This window comes from Chelmon rostratus, chromosome 10 (assembly GCF_017976325.1).
Source record: "Chelmon rostratus isolate fCheRos1 chromosome 10, fCheRos1.pri, whole genome shotgun sequence".
Taxonomy (NCBI): Eukaryota; Metazoa; Chordata; class Actinopteri; order Chaetodontiformes; family Chaetodontidae; genus Chelmon; species Chelmon rostratus.
The window spans coordinates 21,660,345-21,682,848 of NC_055667.1; the positions used below are offsets into that span (position 1 = coordinate 21,660,345).

A 22,504-nucleotide genomic window follows, 5' to 3' on the forward strand; every position below is an offset into this window, starting at 1 on the left:
ATGTAATGATGCTTCAAACTAAGACATCACAAATCATGCTGATGATGTTCAAGTATCATTTTCCTCCATTTCTACAGATTTGCACTTTCCTCTAAGGAGGAGGCAGAGCTTCGAAATCAAGGTGATAAATAACGAATTATATTTCACATTTGTTTTCATGGAGATAATATAATGAAGATAAATGTGGCACGTCACTGTCTTTGCTTCTTAGATCAGCACTGGCACTGGGTATGGCTCATCACAATGAAGCTGCACTGTCAGCACAGTTTTTAATACCTTACACTGAGCAGAAGGTGGCACTCTAACCAGGTATCACCTGCAACAATGATCCAACGCAGAGTGCTGCAAATCCAAACAGCAAACAGCAGAACACTGTCAGTGAGGGAGAAGCAAATGATTCATTTTCTTGCAGGACAGTGACCCTGGACATGTATTGAGGCTTTGGCAGGTTCGTCTGAGATCCAAACAAACTCAAAAGTGCTGATGTTCCCCAGTCGTCCGACTTCAAAACAGCTAAACCTCTCTGGGAACATTAGAAAATGGAAAAAGCAATACTTGTGTGTGGGATGTTTTAAGACTGATGGGATATTATTGATTGACAGCTTTCGACGAAACAGTAGAACAGATGCGAATCAGTGCAAACACTGGATTAATGTAAATGTCAGACAGAGCAAACACTGAGAAACACTGCCAGGATGAGTTTTAGGCGATGGATTGTAGAGATTACAAAATGTCACTCACAGATTGTTTGTTGCTATGCAGTCTATTGAAACTCTGTGTTTTCTACAAATGTCCAGAGAGACTTCTGAAAACAACAGAACCTGTTCAGTCCTGAAGTTTTGTTTGTGTGGTTGAACGTGTTTTACCAGCTTCTGTTATTTGACTGGCTTGGGTGAAGCAACAGCTTAGCGTCCTAACCTTTGGGTCAGAGAATTTGTTCCTGGTTAATAATTTTCATCGTCCTGGTCATGTTTATTTTTTACATCAGCAAAGCAAAGTTATTCTCTGCTCTATTATTGACAAGCGCTCAGCCAGGTACAACCACCATGAACAAGCTAATTCTAACCGCAGGTAAGGCACAACGAAATTCATGAATCTGTTTTCTCAAAAAGTGTTTTGACTTTATATTTACTAACTAAATCTGTAACTTTGAAGGTCTCTGTCTTTCTCTTGGCAGCTTGGGTGAGTTCATTATACTGAACAGTCTCAAACGACTGAACAAAGTCTAAATTGTTCAATATTTGGTCACTGATTATTCCCCAAAGATGAATGAAAAAATTGTATTTCTTCCATGTTCAGTCTCATCCTCCAGACTGGTGTGTTATTTCACTAACTGGTCCCAATACCGACCTGGCAATGGGAAGTTTATGCCTGTAAATATTGAGCCAAACCTGTGTACCCACCTGATCTATGCCTTTTCTGGTATTAACGAGGCAAACGAATTGGTCACCATAGAATGGAACGACGAGGAACTCTATAGATCTTTTAATGGACTCAAACAGAGGTCAGTCCAAAGTTTTACAACATCATCTCTGCCAAATGTTATGAAAAATAATGACAGGAAACTTAATTCGAACACTCCCACAGGAGTCCAAATCTAAAAACACTGTTGGCAGTCGGAGGCTGGAGCTTTGGAACCCAAAAGTGAGATATTAATCATAAAAGAATCAATAAAAATCAATGTGCTGTTCATATGTCTTCTTGAGAGCACCTTTCTTTCCCCAAATGCTATCCAGATTCACTACAATGGTGTCAACACAAGCCAACAGAAATACATTTATCCAGTCTTCCATCAAACTACTGAGGAAATACGATTTTGACGGGCTTGATCTGGACTGGGAATACCCCGCTGCAAGAGGAAGTCCTCTGGAGGACAAGCAGAAATTCACAGTGTTGTGCAAGGTCAGATCCAGAAGCACCGTTCTGGTGTTAACCTGAGGTTTAACGTGACCCATGAAGTGACTTTCCTATATGATCCTGTGGTCTACAGGAACTCCTGGAGGCCTATGCGGCTGAGGGAACAGAAAGTGGCCGGCCCAGATTAATGATCTCTGCTGCTGTGGCTGCTGGGAAAGGAACCATTGATGCTGGTTATGAAATCGCTGAGATGGCAAAGTACGCCAAAATATTACTCCCTACATTCTCCCTGTGACTAGCTGTCATCACGTTTTGGTGAACCTGATCTAACTTGCATTTTATCAGGTACCTGGACTTCATTAATGTGATGACGTACGACTTTCATGGCACCTGGGAGAGTGTGACAGGACATCATAGCCCCTTGTACAAGGGATCCCAAGACATCGGGGACCATGTTTACTTAAATACTGTGAGTAGAGGGATTCATTTTTCAGCTGCATCATCTAATGCCCACTCTCTCTTTGTGTTTCTTCCATCCACCCATTTTAGATGCACCTACCTTTTTATTCACATTCCAGGACTTTGCCATGAGGTATTGGCGGGACAAGGGAACACCTGTAGAAAAGCTAAATATGGGCTTTGCAACATACGGGAGAACATTTCGTCTGTCCACTCAGTCCAGTCAGGTTGGAGCTGCAGCCAGTGGTCCTGCTGCTGCTGGTGCTTTTACCAGGGAGGCTGGCTTCTGGTCCTATTATGAGGTGCAACTGGCAATGATTCATTGCATTTAACTCTCAGTCCATGTCTATGTCTGAGTCATCAAAGAGAGCTTTAATACGCTGGTTTAAAATCTGAAACTTAACCCTCTTTTCAGGTTTGCACCTTTCTCCAAGGGGCCAGTGTCCACATGACCGAGGACCAGAAAGTTCCATATGCTGTCAAACAAAATGAGTGGGTTGGATATGACAACAAAGAAAGTTTCGAGACAAAGGTAGCCACGTGTTTAAGTCAAGTTCACTAACAAAGACCACACCAATAAGATACAGATGTAGAATCATTTAATGTGTATTATGGATGGAGGAGAGCAGAGATGACGGAGGAGGACATATTTGGATGAGGGTCGAGGGTTTGGTGGGAAGGAGGGATGAAGGGATACATGGATGAGGGGATGAGGGCGCTGTCAGGTGAGTTACTTTCCACTTGGGTATGTTTGAAGCTAGAAGGAGGTTCGATTATTGGCATGGCGAATGCACATTGTGGTGGTTTCACCTGTCACTCAAGAGCCTGGACCTGGAGCAGACGGGGTGTCCTTCCAGGGGATGACGTCCCTCAGGCTCTGAAGATGGGATCTTACCCTGAAGCTTCTGGTAGGTGAGGGACCAACAACATTGGAGTTGTTGGAGGCTGAAAGCTGAGAGTATTAGTTAATATGGTTTGCTGAGCGCAACTGAGTGCACTGATGGGGATGGATGTTAGGAGATGGAGAGGACTTCAGGAGTTTGCTGATCTTGGAACTCAGGTGAGCTTTAACACTTTTTTTGTGGAAAAGGGATGTGTTCAGGGCATGGTCTTTGTTTCTGAACCTAGTTATAAAACTTCATTTATAGTCCATACGTTGTTGCTAAGTGTTGCTGTTGTTAATTATTCAGGTCCAGTATCTAAAGGACAACAGATTTGGAGGAGCTTTCGTCTGGGCTCTGGATCTGGATGACTTTAACGGACGGTTCTGTGGACAGGGAAACTACGCCCTCATCAGCCACCTCCGCTCACTTTTAGCTCCAGGTAAAGGTGTTTTCCGTCACCATTAACGCCTTGACTTCTGTAAACTTTCATTGTACACACTACTGATAATTTATCATTATTTCTGCAGAGCTTCCTCCCATTCCCACTGCAGAAACCACCCACATTCCAGTGACTACATCTACAAACAAAGACCAACCTGACACCACTGCCCGTCCCAGACCTACAGTCACTACTCCATCCAAAATCCCAGACGACAGCTTCTGTGCGACAAAGATTGGTGGGCTTTATGCCAAGCCTGATGCCCCAGGTTCATTTTACAGTTGTGCCAACGGCATCACCTGGATCCAGAACTGCGCAGCTGGTTTGGTGTTTCGAGACAGCTGCAGTTGCTGTGACTGGCCCTAAAAGCCTGCTCATCATTTTACATTCAACAAGCTCTGACAATTGTAGTTATTGACAGTGAGCAAAAATCATGTCGATTTACAATTTTGTGAGTGTTTTGTGTTAGGTTCACTAAACAGCGGAAATGTAGTACTTTTGTGGACTTACTTTTTTGGAGTGAAATTGGTAATTAAATTACAATATTTTTCCCCTAAAGACGCCCACTTAAACCTTATATAATACACTAAACACACAGTGATAGACCTTACAAAAGCATCTGCTTCTGGGCATGTTTCCATTACACTGCAACATAAAATATATGATAATATACACAACAATAATTGTATATAATATTTACTGTAATAAAAAGATATAAGGCTGATGGAATGAACTCCATCAGGTGTTGAACTGTCATCTCTCAAATCATAAAAGACCTGATCTCATATGTTGAAACAACACTGTTAAAAACATACAAACATAAATATATTTTAGTTCCATTAGTATTTATGTAGCATATTAGTAGTTGCTATTATGTATCTGTACATTATTTTTGCAAGAATATATTGCATTTAAATTAGCCCTTTGTCATATTTACTGACTGGTTGTCTTTTGAGTTGATTTGTAATGCTATTTTTTGCAAGCTGGAATTTCCCACAATCACTTCAACAGCCAACGTGACACACACGGCGATAAGAAAGACTCAACAAAAACAAGTGAAGTTTATCCAAATGTTTTTCATTTAGTTCCCTGTAAATCTGTTTTTTTGGGTTATTTCTATGAGCAACAGGGTTGTAAATCAACACATAATTTTCTGCCAAGGGCATAGCAGCTGTAGTTATTTCACATTAGAGATTTCTGGTTGGGCTGATTTCAGTCGTGTTTTTCAGGGCTCGGGGCCGAGGTGGAAAAAGATGACGACACACACACATGTAAATATTGCTAAAGCCTGTGGGGGTTGTGTTTGAGCATTAAACCCATAAGAGGATGAATGTGAGGAAATGTTAAATAGCCTGATGTTGTCAGCTCAATAATAAGATCAGTGAGGGAATGAAAAATAATTCTGGGAGATTTTGGTAAACATCAAAACTTTTAACTTCTTCTAACTTCTATAAACACAAAAATAAAATAACAGTTTACTTATTGAGTATTACTGGCTGCTGGAGCTTCTGTGAGCCTTCCAAAATCAGGAAAAGGAGGGGAAACAGGTAAAGTTGTGTGGGAAATGACAGACTTCTGACTTCTGTTTGGATCTATAGCTATAGTCTCTCCAAATGTAAACTTTCACATGTAGTTTTCCTCTGCTGCACTGGTCAACCTGAGATTTCTGTCCCTCCTCCTGTATTTTGCACCTTTTAACAGGGTTACCTGTTGCATGAGACCAAACACGCAGAGAACAAATGCAATTTGACTGTTTAACGTAAATTAAAGGGCCGAAAACGCTTAGCAAATATCTAAGACCTACAGCCATGCTAACATGCAGATGTTTAGAAGGTATAATGTTTACTATGTTCACCATCTTAGTTTAGCATGTAAGCATGCTAACGTTTCCTTCTTAGCATTACAGCTGAGGCTGCAGGGAATTGCATTTGGTCATACACCAAAGTACTTAGCGAATCAAATTGATTGCTAAACCAGATTTAATTTCAGTGCATTCATTAGATGCTGACATCCTGTATTTCAGTCAAAATCAAAGTGGTCGGCAGATTATTTGACATCCATTGAGCCAGTGCATACATCTACTTTTTGAAAAACGGTTGTGGCTTTGCGAGCCACTGTGCTTATATCTTACAACTTCAGCTGTGCTTGTATGTTATAACTTTGGCTGGTTAAACAGTATTTTTGGTCAGATTGCCTAGTCAGTTAAAGCAGTACAGAAAGAGAACGCTGCACTGGTCCACATAGGATGGCATCAACCACATTTCATTCCAGCCAATGCTTGTACACAGTACTGCTCAGTACTACTTGTCAGTCAAGTAAGTCAAGTCAGTAGGAACAACAAGATGGGTGGCAGGTGTTTCTAATCCAGGTGGGTGTGTGTGCTTTGTGTATTATAGGATTACTGGAGAACACACCTTTTTTGATGATACGGTTGATTAGCATTTTTCAGTCATAATTGCCTCCTTTGTCTGTATACCCAATATAAAGCTGCTCAGACAAAAAGACAGTCAGTCATCCATCTGACCAGAGGAGAGACATTGCATGCTTCTTTCACACCGGTCTTTGCAAGTATTCCCTTTTCTCTGATTTCACAAAATTCATTTGTTTTTTTGTTTTTTTTATTGACTTCTTAGTTGATGGTACGAACCAGCAGGAATCGTATTTGAAAATCGTGTTCACCTTTTTTAAAGCTGCATATTAAACGATTGTTTCTGTTTCTTCTATTTCTGCTCATCCGCACAGCAACATGTGCAAGCTCACTCTAACTGCAGGTAAGGGCAGTCAAGTAAATTCAGGGTTGGTTAGTCTAAGCCACAGAAACACACATTTTCTCACTTACCTCCAGTCGTATCAAGCCACGCAAATCATGCAGATTATTCTTGTTTTGCTTACCAATGTTTCTGTTTCTCAGATTACAGCGAGAAGTCTGTGGAAGGGAGTGCTTACAAGTAAAAAACTGCATTTAGAAAATTCACTGGCATCTCTTTACAGAAACAGTGTCCACATTACTCAGACACACACAGTGAGGTCTTCACAGTGAGAATACTGGGGACACTGTTTCTGCTCAGACTCAATGCTGTTGAAGCTTTACAATGTGAAATTAAATTCCATTCACCTCCAATTTATTGTGGCTGCAGAAATGTCAAAGAGCAATTTCAAGATTCAAGATTCTTTATTGTCATTGAGCATGACAAGTCAATCAAATTTGCATTGCAACCCCCACGTTAGAAACAAGATAAGAAGAAAGATAAGAAAGATTCTTAAATAAAATGTAGACACTAGAATAAAATAAACCAACATGCAATAAAAATATTCCTAAATGCAATTAAAAATATGCCAGAAATAAAAATAAAAAGGCAATAAAAATATATTGAACAATAAACAATAAAATATACCAGTGAAATGAACTGACAGCAGCTGAAATATACTAAAATGTATATATACAGTAAACAATAAAATATACCAATGAAATGTACCAATATACCAAAATGTATATAATTTAGTTAAGTGTGTGTGTACTTAAATGTTAAGTACACAGACGGTGCAGGGGGAGGTGGAGGTAAAGGTGTAAAAGTGCAGTGTGCAGTGGCCCATAGTTCTCACAGTCGCAAATAAACCCAAACCTGTCTGTAATGCAGCAGACCAGGAGAAGTGAGTGAGAAAACATGTGGAGTTTGCTTTTATGTTGGAATTTGGATGAATTGACTTGTTAAGATTAATTCTTAATCTAAAACTGACCAAGTCTGTCACTTTGAAGGTCTCTGTCTGATCATCGCCAGCTTGGGTAGGTTTATGAAATGCCTTCATCATAATCAACAGAATGACAAGCAGATAATGTCTCATTGTATTGAACAGGCTCAGAATTGTTAAATATTTGGCCATTGATTATTCCTCAGAGATGAATGAAAAGATTTTTTTGTTCTTCCATGTTCAGTCTCATCCTCCAGACTGGTGTGTTATTACACTAACTGGTCCCAATACAGACCCGGCAGTGGAAAGTTCATGCCTCTAAATATTGATCCAAACCTGTGTACCCACCTGATCTACGCCTTTTCTGGTATTAACGAGGCAAATGAGTTGGTCACCATAGAATGGAATGATGAGGAACTCTATAGATCCTTTAATGGACTCAAACAGAGGTCAGTCTAAAGTTTTACAACATCATCTCTGTCAAACCTTATGAAAAATAATGACTGGAAACTTAATTCGAACACTCCCACAGGAGTCCAAATCTAAAAACACTGTTGGCAGTCGGAGGCTGGAGCTTTGGAACCCAAAAGTGAGATATTAATCATAAAAGAATCAATAAAAATCAATGTGCTGTTTATATGTCTTCTTGAGAGCACCTTTCTTTCCCCAAATGCTATCCAGATTCACTACAATGGTGTCAACACAAGCCAACAGAAATACATTTATCCAGTCTTCCATCAAACTACTGAGGAAATACGGTTTTGACGGGCTTGACCTGGACTGGGAATACCCCGCTGCAAGAGGAAGTCCTCTGGAGGACAAGCAGAAATTCACAGTGTTGTGCAAGGTCAGATCCAGAAGCACCGTTCTGGTGTTAACCTGAGGTTTACCGTGACCCATGAAGTGACTTTCCTATATGATCCTGTGGTCTACAGGAACTCCTGGAGGCCTATGCAGCTGAGGGAACAGCAACTGGCCGGCCCAGATTAATGATCTCTGCTGCTGTGGCTGCTGGGAAAGGAACCATTGATGCTGGTTATGAAATTGCAGAGATGGCAAAGTATGGCAAAATATTACTCCCCACATTCTCCCTGTGACTAGCTGTCATCACGTTTTGGTGCACCTGATCTAACTTGCATTTTATCAGGTACCTGGACTTCATTAATGTGATGACGTATGACTTTCATGGCACCTGGGAGAGTGTGACAGGACATCATAGCCCCTTGTACAAGGGATCCCAAGACACAGGCGACCATGTTTACTTAAATACTGTGAGTTGAGGGATTCATTTTTCAGCTTCATCATCTAATGCCCACTCTCTCTTTGTGTTTCTTTGTCAGTTGGTTCATTTCTATCCACCTGTTTCGAGTGTATTTTCAGTTTTGCACATACAAAAACCTGAGTGGAAACTCAACAAATTAAAAAAATGTTAAAATGCAATGTTTTACACTTGGCCGAGGTGGATAGGCTGCCGTATCAATAAATGCAATACGCGACAGAAACAGACCGCAGATGAATCATGATGATGGAAGTATGTGGCTTAATCGTCCACTGTAGTTTCTGCTTCACTGGAGAGAGAGAAGGAAAATGGTGGGAGATAAAAAAACATCAGATTTGTGACAAGTAATGAGGAGGCAAACATTAAGTGTCATATTTCCATCTGGTTTTCCTTTGTTTTAGGTTTGACTGCTGCTCTTTTAGTTGGTTAGTTTGATTTAATGGCTCTCAACCTGAGAAATGAGCCCCAACAACTGTTTTATCCTCTAGTATTAGTATAAAAGTAGTGGATGGAAATCAGTTAGAATGTCTTTGAAAACTGACTTGGTTTGTCTTTATATTCACATTCCAGGACTTTGCCATGAGGTATTGGCGGGACAAGGGAATATGGGCTTTGCTACATACGGGAGAACATTTCGTCTGTCCACTCAGTCCAGTCAGGTTGGAGCACCAGCCAGTGGTCCTGCTGCTGCTAGTGCTTTTACCAGGGAGGCTGGCTTCTGGTCCTATTATGAGGTGCAACTGGCAATGATTCATTGTATTTAACTCTCAGTCTATGTCTTATTAGTATCTCTATGTTACTAAAAAAAATAAAAAGTTATTTTACTATGAAGTCATCAAAGAGACCTTTAATAATAATAATAACAATAATAATAATAATACATTTTATTTGTTAAAAGCGCCTTTCAGGACACTCAAGGACACTCTACATCACAAGAAATATCAAACAACAATATGATAAAACACAATAAAATAAAATAAAATAAACAAGTGATAATGCTGTCTTAATATCTTAAACTTAACCTTAACCTTAACTTTTCAGGTTTGCGCCTTTCTTCAAGGGGCCAGTGAACACATGACCGAGGACCAGAAAGTTCCATATGCTGTCAAAGAAAATGAGTGGGTTGGATATGACAACAAAGAAAGTTTCGAGACAAAGGTAGCCACGTGTTTCCATAAAATGTTGCTAAATTCTTTTACCAGATACCACATTTTTAAGTCAAGTTAAACACATTGTTATAGTGCTTCTGCATGCTTTCCAAAGCCAAATGGACTTGCTTGAGGTTCCAGAAGATCACTTAAAAGTACCGTGACCTGGATGACTAAGAATCTGGACAGACTCAGTGTTATAGTCCATACGTTGTTGCTGAAGTGTTGCTGTTGTTAATTATTCAGGTCCAGTATCTAAAGGACAACAGATTTGGAGGAGCTTTCGTCTGGGCTCTGGATCTGGATGACTTTAACGGACGGTTCTGTGGACAGGGAAACTACGCCCTCATCAGCCACCTCCGCTCACTTTTAACTTCAGGTAAGTAAAAATTATATACGTCTAATTAAAATGTTTTCTTTTTGAACCCGTGGAGCATTAATGCCTTGACTTTTGTTAAGTTTCATTGAACACACTACCACCCACATTCCAGTGACTCCGTCTGCAAGCAAAGACCAACCTGACACCACTGCTCGTCCCAGACCTACAGTCACTACTCCATCCAAAATCCCAGACAACTTCTGTGCAACAAAGATCAATGGGTTATATGCCAAGCCTGATGCCCCAGGTTCATTTTACAGTTGTGCCAACGGCATCACCTGGATCCAGAACTGCGCAGCTGGTTTGGTGTTTCGAGACAGCTGCAGTTGCTGTGACTGGCCCTAAAAGCCTGCTCATCATTTTACATTCAATAAGCTCTGACAATTGTAGTTACTGACAGTGAGCAAAAATCTTGAGTTACAATTCTGTGAGGGTGTTTTGTGTTAGGCTCACTGAACAACGGGAATGTAGTACTTTTTTTGAGTGAAACGGATTTCCTTAAAATTTCCTTTGAATTACAATATTTTTCCATTAAATACACCTTCTTAATCCTTATCTAATGCATTAAACAAGCAATGGTACTCCTTAAAAAACATCCACTTCTGGGCATCTTTCCATTACACTGCAACAAAAAATATATGATTATATATACTGTACTAATAATGGTCTATGATGTGTACTATAATAAAAAGATTTCAAGATATAATTTTGAGTCTGTGTCATCTGAACAATTGATCTGAACTGTCATATCTCACATCCTATGAGACCTGATCTCACACATGTTCAATCAACACGCTTTCCTTAAAACACCGTAAATACATTTCATTTTCTGATGCATCACCACATAGAAAAACCTGCCTGAACCTGCCTACAAATACTCACACTAACATCCACTGAGGATTAACCCCCTGACCCCTGAATTTATTTAGAATTATATTAAAAAAATCTTTGTGTTTTTGCTTTCAAATTGATCCTTAATTAAGAGGAGTTTGTTTCTGGACCACATACAAATTTAGGTAGGTTCACCAACTAGAATAGGGTTCAAACAAACAGTATATGTCCACTTTTTTCAATGCTTAAATGCAGTAAAAACATATTTTTTGTGTATTCAAAATTCATTCATTTCATCAGAACAGCCACAAAATTGGCTTACAACCATTACATTGTCGCAACAATTAGAACAGGGGTTCTTTCACTTTGACTGGTCTGACGAGAAACCAGTGCTTGCAAAAGGTTATAGGTGTGTGTTGAATATGCACAAACCGGCATTAGAGGAATGCATGAGCGATTTGGCTGCAATGTGGATTAAAGCGCTATGGCATATGCGTTAAGGGGTAAAAACTCAAAGATAAAAACAAGTTTGTGGCTGTACTTGAAGTTCGATTATGTAAAAGACAAAGCTTAATATCACACGTCCAAAGAGTCGCAAGGCCGTCCCTGTAGGAGGTAACCTTTACCGTCATAAGAATGTTGCTTCCCTTTTGTTGTGACTGTACTCCAGTGTGGCCAATTTTCTGATATATGAACACATGCAATGGTATAATTCAGTAATCTTCACATGCATTCGCTTACAGGATGAGTACAGCAGTGTGTGTGTGTCGTGCACCTTCTCTGACGTCTTTGCTGCCCTTATAATTTAACAGAAAGCTGGGGGTGTGGCAACATGTGTGAATGAAAGTTTACAAAAAGGAATGCCCTGAATTACACCCCAGCAAAGGCACGTAAACCACACCCTTCCTGTAAATTCAGTCGGTGCACAAGAACAAACGATGCGAGCATGCACTGTACTGCGCTGAAGGCAGATGAGGGGAGCTGATGCTGAGTTTTAGAATATATTTGGCTGGTTTTGCATTGCATTTCATTATTCAAGCAAGAATGTAAAAAAAAAAAAAAAGAACTCAGAACCTCCCTGGAGAAACAGTGACATAATAGAACTGAAGAGAAACTTCAATTTTTTTAGGAACAGTTGACCATCTCCAACAAGGCAGTTAAAATGCAAGAAGAGAACATTTTTCAAAATTAATCAATAATAATCACAAAAATCAATCAACCATTGACCATTTATCCAACCCTGTTTTTAACCAACCTCATGAACCGAACCTCCACTTCAGAAGCAAAATAGATACTATTAGATGTAATCTTTTACGTCATCAATCTACGCATTTTAATTTTTCAGAATCTTCGCTTTTAAATGAGGAAACACTGGAGAGGTTTGTCCTGGTGGATGCTGAAATGCTTGAGAAAGTTGTCTCCCAGTTAAGATCAGCGACCTGCCTTTTAGACCCCATTCCAACATCATTTATTAAAGACATTTATAGGTTTTTAAAAGATGATCTGCTGACCATCATTAGTCATTCACTACGGACTGGTGTTTTCCCCACTGCTTTCAAGACTACCAAAGTTGAGCCACTTGAAGAAGAACAATTTGGATGCATCATTACCAGAGACCTGTTTTCAACTTGCTATTTTTAAGTAATATTTTTTTTAAATTGTTTTTAACCTATTGAATGATTTTATGAGCTCAAAAGCACTGCTGAAATATGTCAATCTGGTTTTAGAAAATATCACAGCACAGAGAGAGCATTAGTGAAAATTGTCAGGTCAAACATGGACTCAAAAATGTTGTCTGTCTTAGTACTTTTAGATTTGAGTGCAGCGTTTGACACTGTAGATCATATTATTCTTTTAAATAGACTCCGTAATTTAAATTGGCATCTCTGGTACTGTTTTTAACTGGTTCAAATCATATCTCACAGGTCGGAAATTCTATGTCAGCATGGGTGAACACACATCTATTTTTATCAAATGAAATGCGGTGTTCCTCAGGGGATGATTTTAGGCCCAACCCTATTTAACCTATATATGCTACCACTTGGAAATATCATCAGGAGGCACAACATCAATTTTCACAGCTATGCACATGACACACAACTTTAGATCGCCGTGTCTCCTGATGACACAGGACCTGATGTCCTTTTTAACTGTATGTCAGACATTAAAACCTGGATGGCAGAGAACTTTCTACAGCTCAACCAGGACAAAACTCAGGTTTTAGCTATTGGTACAGGAGACCAGAGACAGAAACTGGCTAGCAAACTACAAGCTGTCTCTTTTAGTCCATGTCAACAAGTTAAAAATCTTGGTGTTACACTCTGACGCAGAATTGAATTTGGAGGCTCATCTAAAGAACGTCACAAGAAAGGAATTTTATCATTTAAAGAACATCGCCAAAGTCCGCTAGTTTCTCTCTCAAGCCACAGAGAGACTCTTATTCATGCTTTTACTACTTGCAGATTGATTACTGCAAGGCTCTTCTTTCTGGTCTCCCTAAAAAGGCTATTTTCCAACTACAATTACTCCAAAACGAAACCGCTCAAATGCTGATAAAGACCAGAAAGAGAGCTCATATTACACCGATTTTAAAGTCTCTGCATTGGCTTCCTGTGCCTTTCAGAATTGATTTTAAAATCTTTTTATTGGTTTATAAAGCTCTTAGTGGTCTTGCTCCTTCATATTTATCTAACTTGCTTTTACCATATGAACCCAGCAGAGCCCTCAGGTCTTCTGGGAGTGGCCTTTTAACTGTACCCAAAGTTAGAACCAAAACATACGGGGAGGCATTGTTTCATTACTACGCCCCTCGTTTATGGAATAGGCTGCCTGAAGATCTGAGGGCGACATGTAATATTAATAGTTTTAAAAGCAAACTTAAGACCCATCTTTTTAGTCTGGCCTTTGAATGAATTTTTATTTTAATCCATTTTCGGTATTTTATTTTATTCTATTTTATATATGTTGTTAATTTGTTCAGTTTTTTTGTTTTAACATTTCAAAACTATCTCTGCTGTTTCCTCATTTCATTTCATTTTTTTAATTCAAGATGGCTTTTCCTGAGTACTCAGTTCATCATGATGTAACGTGAGCGTCCTTCTAGCTCACCTATTGGATCTAGTCTCTCTTCCTCTGTGTGTCTAATTAAACAGTCATTAACAAATTTTACATTAACTTTTTTCCAAATATGGTATAAACTTTCAGATGCAGTTTCCTCTGCTGCACTGCGGTGATAAGTCAAGCATCGCTGCTAATTGAATGCGTTTCCATTACCTCCTCCTGTATTTTGCATCTCTTAACAGGTTTGTCCGTTGCATGAGACCAAATATGAGATGCTTTAATAAGAACAACAAATGCGGTTTGACTGTTTAGTTTTTGCATAGCGTTGCTTTAGAATACACCTTCTCTGATGATACGGTTGATTAGCATTATTCAGTCAATAATTGCTTCCTTTGTCGTTGACGCTAACCTCGTGAGGGTGCGTTCTTGTGGGTTTATTTTAAACCACTGTGTAATTACAGATGCCTTACACAACAATGCTGCTGTTGCTCATGGCTACTAATTCTAGCCTTGTTCTGTGCATGCCTTGTTAGTTTGTCATTGACAACTGTGCAGTTGTACACAAAAGTGTAATCTGACATGCCTTACACCACCACATTCTAGTCATTCGGTATAGATATCGAGTTTTATGCAGGCAATTGCAAGCAACTCATAGTTTGCAATTTAAATTACAATATAATAAAAACACAACTGGACTGCTGTGTTGTTGGGCAGTTATTTTGTTGCTCTTTTCAATTACATACTTAGCTTTATATTTTCTTTATTGAGTCTAAAGTCTGACACATATTAACACTGCAGGGTTCTCAGTCGGCCTGTCGGAGTGAAAGAACCTCTCTAACAGAGAGAAATTTAAAGATGGAGGTATGATGCTATTTCAGTGCATAACATTTGATTTCAAAGTCGAAACGTGAGGTGACGTTGTCATTTGGTCCCAGTTTCTTTGTTGGTTTCAGTGTTCAGTTGCTTTGGATGCTGCAACATTGAGTTAATTATCCCCACCCAATTTAACAGCCACACCCTGTCAGCTGTATATGCAATTTAAAACTGCTCAGCCAAACATCCGTCAGTCATCCACCAGTCACAGAAGAGAGACATTATTGGCTTCTTTCATAATTGTCCTTGTAAGTATTGCCTTTTCTCTGACTTTATTAAACCAAAGTTGATGCTCTGTGTATTGCTACACCTGCTCCATAACTAGATAACTCACTAGCTAAGCTAAAAGCATTTTATGGATGGGGGTTAAACAAGCAGAAATTGTACAGACATTTTCTTTTTAAATTTTGTTGTCCTTAACCTTATGATTATTATGTTGTCCATATGTCCATATTGTGGTTGTTTTCAGGCTTACAGTGGTGTTGTTGCATGACACAGGCAACTGCTTGATCAAACTTGATTGATTATGATCATACAATAACCTGCTCAATCAAATCAGATTAGTAATCTGATACATGTAAGAGCTTTAGTGATGATATAGAGCTGTAACCAAAACTGATGATAATTTACAATGAAGCCGATGGCTCTGGAAATGTTTGCCAAACTGGTTCTTCCTCTGCGTCTTCCAGTGCATTCCTACATTTATACCTCTTGATGCTGAATGTGAGTGGCTGCTGAACTCCATGTCCTCTCCACGTCCTATAATTCTGACATTTGACGGCTGTGTTTTGCGTTGTTTCGATTGTGTTCTTCAATGATTCCAAATGCTGATTGATCACTGAATGAATCTTTACCCTTTACCTGATAAAGGGAAGTGAAAATATCATGGACCCACTACAAAAGAGGACAGAATATTTTTGAGGCAGCTGCTTGGTTTTGACCAGTTGGATTTTCCTGCCGGTGCTCTCTCTGTACTTTCAAATTGGCATTGTAAAGGCAGATCATTACATTATGCTGAGTAATATCCATCCTGCTATGCAACATTTTATTCACAACACATCATATGCCAAACTTGTGGTATGACGACAGATACAATCACAAGTGAAATGTTTATCCAAGTTAATACTCTAAATATCCCTTACATGTTTTGGGTGCTGACCAACCTTCACTGGCTGCAACAGGTGTCAAAATGTTCCTCATGTGAGAGTAGCCAGTGTCTTTAAAATGCTAAAATACTCCAGGAAACACCGGATTCTGAACGTTTTATATCCCTGATTCACCACACTGTTCATTTTGTCAATTTCCTGTACGTACAAGTTCAATCATAAAGGATAATTTGAATCTTATGTTGTAATTTCATTGTAGTGTGACGGACGTTGTATATTTGTTATTGCTGACCTGACTGCGAAATGAGAACTTGACAAGGTGGGCCAGAGGGTCTAAGACACCTTTTGCTGTGATACTGGGTTGCATAGTTTGAGCACTGAGCTAGAATTAATTAAAGCTTTTTTGACTTGAAACACATTTTTTGTGGCAACAGTTTAATATCGACAGGTCAGAGAATGGATTCGTTCGAAAACCGAGTTTATCTTTTTTAAAGATGCATATTAAACCATTGTTTCTATTTCTTCTATTTCTGCTCATCCACACAGCAACATGTGCAAGCTCACTCTAACTGCAGGTAAGGGCAGTCAAGTAAATTCTTCCTTAAAGTGTCAGTTAGTCTAATTTACAGAAACACGTGTTTTCTCACTTACCTCCAGCCGTATCAAGCCACGCAGATTATTTTTGTTTTGTTTACCAATGTTTCTTTTCACTGGCAGCTCTTTACAGAAACAGGGTCTACATTACTCAGACAGAATACTGAGGACTCAATGCTGTTGAAGCTTTATGATGTGAAATTAAATTCCATTCACCTCCACTTTATTGTGGCTGCAGAAATGTCAAAGAGCAATATCTCATTAACCTGGAAAAACAAACCCAATCCTGTTTGTAATGCAACAGACCAGGAGAAGTGAGTGAGAAAACTGTAATTTGGATGAATTGACTTCAAGATTCATTTTTAATCTAAAACTGACCAAGTCTGTTACTTTGAAGGTCTCTGTCTGATCATCGCCAGCTTGGGTAAGTTTATGAAATGCCTTCATCATAACCAGATAATGTCCATAAGCAAACAATAGTTGGTAAACATGGATCTTGATATAATTGATGTCTTTAAAAGCTAAAAGCTCCTCTGCATGTCTCAGCCTCCTCCTCCAGGCTGGTGTGTTACTATAACAAGCTGGCTGGAAACAGAGCGGAGAACGGGAACTTCACAGTTTCAGACATCGATCCGAACCAGTGTACCCATCTGATCTATGCCTTTTCTGACATAAACAAGCAAAATGAGCTGGTCCCCAGCAGTGCAGCAGACATTCAGTCCTATAAGTCCTTTAATGGCCTCAAAAACAGGTCAGTGATTATCCTGGAAATACTGTGGAAATGACTTCTGTGGTCAGTTAAATAAACATTAATAAACTTTTATGCTCCCACAGAAATCCAATGCTCAAAACCCTGTTGGCGGTTGGTGGCTTGACCTTTGACACAAAAAAGTAAGTTACTCACAACAATATTTCATGTTACATCCTGGTATTTGATTCTAAAATATGTTCATTTCATAATTCCATCAGCAGACGCAAATAAAATGTGGGATATACAATTTCAGCTCATAATAATGCAAATACACACTGAAACATAGTCCAACCAACAGAAATATTTATACCTGATACCCTCTAGACCCTACAAAGTCCTCCTCAAAAAGAAATTGAAAAAATACAGTACATTTGTTTATGTTGCAAATTTTGGGTGTTTGCATTAAATTTAATGTAACCAAATTAATCAATCGTTACAAGATCGTCCTCTCCCAAAAAACACCCGCCTAATTCGTCTATGCAAGCAGCTGATTACGACCCACATTTACGTTTAATGTTAGGCAGCGACTAAAGGCAGTAGTAACTTTGACAGGCAGTAGTAACTTTGACAGGAGCAATGGAGGAAATGGCGATGTAGTATAAGGAGCAACAAAAGTCTGGGTCAAACACAAACACTTTTATAGAGGAGGCCGCTGTTAGTATCCCGCCTGACACCAAAAGTTAGTGCTGACTTATTTTGACTTGCAAAACGTTAACTTATGTAAAGTACTTAACTTATGTCACGTACATAACTAAAGTTAACTTAATGTTACCCTGACTTAATCAAACTGCAACTGTTTCACAACATTAACTTGTCATTTTTCCTAATTAAGAGGGAAAACCATGGTAACCAGAGCGTTTGGCAGAGGCTGTGTATCAGTCTTTGTGCTGGTAAAACAGAGCCTTTAGATGCAGTATGTGCGGCGTCTTATTGAGAGCACTGTTTTGTTCAAATGTTTACCAGATTCAGCACAATGGCGTCGACAGAAGAAAACAGAACTGAGTTCATCCAGTCCGCTATCACACTGCTGAGAGCAAATGGGTTTGATGGGATGAACCTTGACTGGAGGTACCCTGGAGGAGCTGGAAGCCAACCACAGGACAAGTCCAGATTCACGCTGCTGTGCAAGGTCGGATCCTGAACTTTACCCTGGCACAGACTGCATCAGAAATACGGCATCCTGTGTTTGTCATGTATGAAAATACAACATTTTATATTTAGCTGAGACTGAACTGTGCTTCTGTGTTGTATAGGAGCTCAAAGAGGCCTTTGTGGCTGAGGGAGCAGCAACTAACCGTGACAGATTACTCGTCACTGCCAGCGTCTCTGCTGAGAAAGCGATCATCGATGCCAGTTACGAAGTCGCAAAGATTGCAACGTAAAGCTGCATCAGCGTAATTCTTGATGTTAAACCGATGATTAGCTGTTGTCGTCTTTTGATGAACGTGATCTCCTCTGCATTTTATCAGGCACCTGGATTTCATTAATGTGCTGACCTTTGACTTTCACGGCCCCTGGGAAAGTGTCATAGGACATCACAGCCCCTTATACCAGGGGTCTCAAGACACTGGAGACAAAGTCTACTCGAACACTGCAAGTGCAGGGATTCACATTTCAATTGCCTGAACTTTGTATTTAGAGATGTCCTCTCATCATAATACCTCTTTTCTTTTCCACATTTCAGGACTCTGCCATGCAGTACTGGCGGGACCAGGGAGCACCTACGCAAAAGCTAAACTTGGGGTTGGCAGCATATGGGCGAGCTTTCACCCTCTCATCTGCATCCAGCAATGTTGGAGCACCAGCCAGTGGCCCTGGTGAGGACGGCTGCTACACCGGCGAAGACGGATTCTGGGCCTCTTATGAGGTAAAACTACAAGCTGTGAATTTAATACATTTATATCCATCAGCTCACTATAGCCTGACTTCTTTAAATGTGATATTTGACTCTTCTTTTCAGACTTGCCTTTATCTCGAAGGGGTTGCAATAGAGGTGATTCCTGATCAGAAAGTCCCATATGCTACCACAGAAAATCAGTGGGTTGGATTTGACAACAAAGACAGTCTTGATGCTAAGGTAATCATCTGTTTCATTCAAACTACTGCTCATTTATGTGGTTAAGGAGGTGTTTTTTGACCACGAGTTCAGCTGTTGAGGTGTTTTCCTCCTCATCCTCTCAGGTCAGTTACCTCAAAGCGAACAACTTTGGAGGAGCCTTCGTCTGGTCTCTGGACCTGGATGACTTCAGTGGGCAGTTCTGTAAACAGGGCACCTACCCCTTCATCAGCCACCTGCACGCTCTCCTGGTTCCAGGTAACCTCAATGCAAACAGTGTCTATCTATCCTGTCATGTTTTTGATTTTAAACCACCAGCACTAATATAATCACATTTTATCGACTATTGTTTTGTTATGCAGAGATTAAATGTGTGACTCTTTCTGTTCACAAATCTCAGCAGTTGTGTTCATGGATATTAAATATAGTGACGTCTAAGCAGCGTTCAAGAACGACTGACAAAATGTGAGTTTCATGCTTTTAGGTTTTCCTCATCTTACCACTCCAACTCCAACTCCTTCAACCGCAACCACCAACATAACTACTCCCAGTTCTGCAACTACCACAACCACTCCCGCCACTGCAACCACGACCACTACCACAACCAAAGCCACTCAACCCACCACAACCACAACAACAACCACCACAGCTACCACTGCTGGATCTGAAGGGTCAAGCGGAAACCCCTGCCATGGAAAGATTGACGGGGTTTACTCCAATCCCGAAGACCCGGCTTCTTTTTACAACTGCGCCGACGGGAGATTCTACATCCAACACTGCCAGCCAGGTTTGATCTTCAAAAAAAGCTGCGACTGCTGTAACTGGCCCTGAAGAACTGCACACGAACCATTTCACTGTCCATAAGTGGTCATATTTATTCTTATCAACAAATGAGGGCACTGTCAAAAACTGTCACATGTTGTTTCTCTGATTCTTGACTGTTGAGTTGTATCTATGCATCAAATGGAGCATTTTCAGATGGATTTCATCCTCCCTGTCCCCACAATGCTACAACAATGGGAAAATGATCTCCCATTGAAAATAAAATCTCTTTTATTTCCTCCACTTTCAGTTAACAAACAAGAAAACTGTGCATTAAAGTCATGAGACCAAATCTTACAGCATTTAGTTGCATATATTTTCATCAATTGTAATTGTGTGTACATGTTATGTCTGTCAATGTACAACATTATTTATATTATTTTATGTATCAGTACATGACACAAACAACTTGTACTGTGTATTTATAATTGTTGTCCTGTTAGTGTCTGTGGACTGTATGTCGATCTACATCAGATTTATTACTGCTATATGGCTGTTGTACATATATGCCGTTGCTGGTGTATCTAACTCTGTGGTATCTTCTTGGTTTATATTCAGCTATTGCATGATTGGATTTGTCTTACATAATGACGAAGCTATTGAATATTGCACACATTAATATACCGTATGTCTAGTTGTGAATAAATACTACTAATTTAACAACTTAAAAAAGAATAAATTAATACAATGCTTGTTTCCCAGACAAGTTTTGGCACATTTTGTTTGGTTTTGTTTCACGTTTGGTTGTTCCATGCAGGTTCTTCTTTATCTATAAGGTGTTGGTGAGATAAGAGACACAATACAGTGCAGAAACAGGAAAAGCCTTTCAAACGATGGCATGAATTAGAAGACACCGGAGCAAAACCTTTGAGGTTTTAGGACACTTGTGAAGAGAACTCCAAATAGGAGCACTACACTGTTTTCAGATCACTGGTTCAATTTGCAGCCGTTAATAAGATAAATTATCCCTCTGTGTGTTCAAAAGAAGGAATAAATTGAGTGAAATGAAAAAATAAAAACAGCTCCAGAGGGAAACCTATTGGATTTCTATTAAAAACCCTTTTTATAAACAACTCTATTATTTGCACCTGTTGATGGGACTGCAACATTCACAGTGGTATGATTTGTATTGTTCATCGTTTGTCATTAATTTGTTTAGTTTGTTGGTTTTATGCAAATTTTTAAATGCACTGTTTGCTCCAGTTTGTAACAGTAAAGCACAAAAACATAAAGTGCATGTTTTCACACCCCCAATTTGTGACCAGTATGTCTGGCATGTGCGTGTTGGCAAATTAAAGCGGACTATTAAATTGCATAATCAGATCAGTTGGCCTATCTGTCAGTGTTGAGTGACTGAAAATGATCTGAGACGATGAGGCCACTGTCAACTGTGTTTTGATGTGTTTGAGTAACATGTTTTGAGTTATTGGAGCTGAACAATGAAAAAAGGAGGCAAGGATCCACCCCAGTACGTGAACAGGGCTGAGGTGGAGCAAGTGACTAGTACAGATAACAGACAACAGAATCTATCACAAACCTCACACCCCACCCTCGTAAGACAGCTCAGAAACAAACCGTATTTCTTAAGGAAATTTAAGACGTTCTTGTTTTCACAGGGGAGCAATAGAAAGCCTCCTGACTGGAAACATGCCAAACTGGACTACAACTAGCATTTCACTACACAACCCTGTTGTATAATGATGAACCCATGAACCTTGTAAAAATATTACATAAGAAGTACATTCCATAGGTGTCACTGTACAACATGATCTGACACAGTAAACACTGTACCTGGTTGTATCCATAGATACACAACAACAATACAAATGTTATTACTTTTTGTTATTTATTATAAAAATTGGTTTAGCAAAGGCTGCTGCTTAGACACCCTATTTTAGCATTGTTCTTATTGTCTTTTTAATACTTTCTACTTCCTTCCTTATTTCTTTTTACTAATAGAACATCCAGTTCAGACAAGCACAGAAAAACCCTTAGTTCCCAACCGCTCCTTTTACCACCTGAACTGTATTGCAACTGTTTGTCTTTTAATATTCTGATTCAAAAAGATCTTTTCCTACTTAACAACTACAATTTTTGCAGCTGTAGTTGGCCTACCACGCCCCGTCTGCCACTGGTTTTCTTTCTACTTGATGTAGTAGAAAACGTAGATGTAGAAATTTAGAGTCTCCACACGGGTCAGTCCTTGCTTTGCAATTTAATTTATGCACGCTCATGCTCAAGCTGATGCTCAAGCTTATTTTGGACATTGATCTCAA

The 22,504-nt window shown here is 39.5% G+C and overlaps 2 protein-coding genes and 1 pseudogene across 2 annotated transcripts; all 3 read left to right on the top strand.

Annotated features, from left to right (window-relative positions):
- Window positions 1-995: 995 nt before the first annotated feature.
- LOC121612885 (acidic mammalian chitinase-like) lies at window positions 996-4,118 on the top strand. The gene is made up of 11 exons (XM_041946047.1): window positions 996-1,071; window positions 1,156-1,182; window positions 1,300-1,504; window positions 1,588-1,644; window positions 1,737-1,902; window positions 1,991-2,115; window positions 2,203-2,326; window positions 2,436-2,618; window positions 2,732-2,848; window positions 3,507-3,639; window positions 3,728-4,118. Exons 1-11 carry the CDS (start codon window positions 1,047-1,049, stop codon window positions 4,003-4,005), a joined length of 1,440 nt encoding a protein of 479 aa, XP_041801981.1. The 5' UTR covers window positions 996-1,046; the 3' UTR covers window positions 4,006-4,118.
- A 2,055-nt stretch (window positions 4,119-6,173) lies between these two features.
- Window positions 6,174-10,785, top strand: LOC121612246 (annotated as a pseudogene).
- A 4,323-nt stretch (window positions 10,786-15,108) lies between these two features.
- Window positions 15,109-20,949, top strand: LOC121612711 (chitinase-3-like protein 1). The gene is made up of 12 exons (XM_041945764.1): window positions 15,109-15,147; window positions 16,552-16,580; window positions 16,997-17,023; window positions 17,146-17,350; window positions 17,434-17,490; window positions 18,314-18,479; window positions 18,604-18,728; window positions 18,820-18,943; window positions 19,035-19,217; window positions 19,311-19,427; window positions 19,532-19,664; window positions 19,891-20,949. The coding sequence occupies exons 2-12, from the start codon at window positions 16,556-16,558 to the stop codon at window positions 20,235-20,237; spliced, it is 1,509 nt and encodes a 502-aa protein (XP_041801698.1). The 5' UTR covers window positions 15,109-15,147; window positions 16,552-16,555; the 3' UTR covers window positions 20,238-20,949.
- The last annotated feature ends 1,555 nt before the right edge of the window (window positions 20,950-22,504 follow it).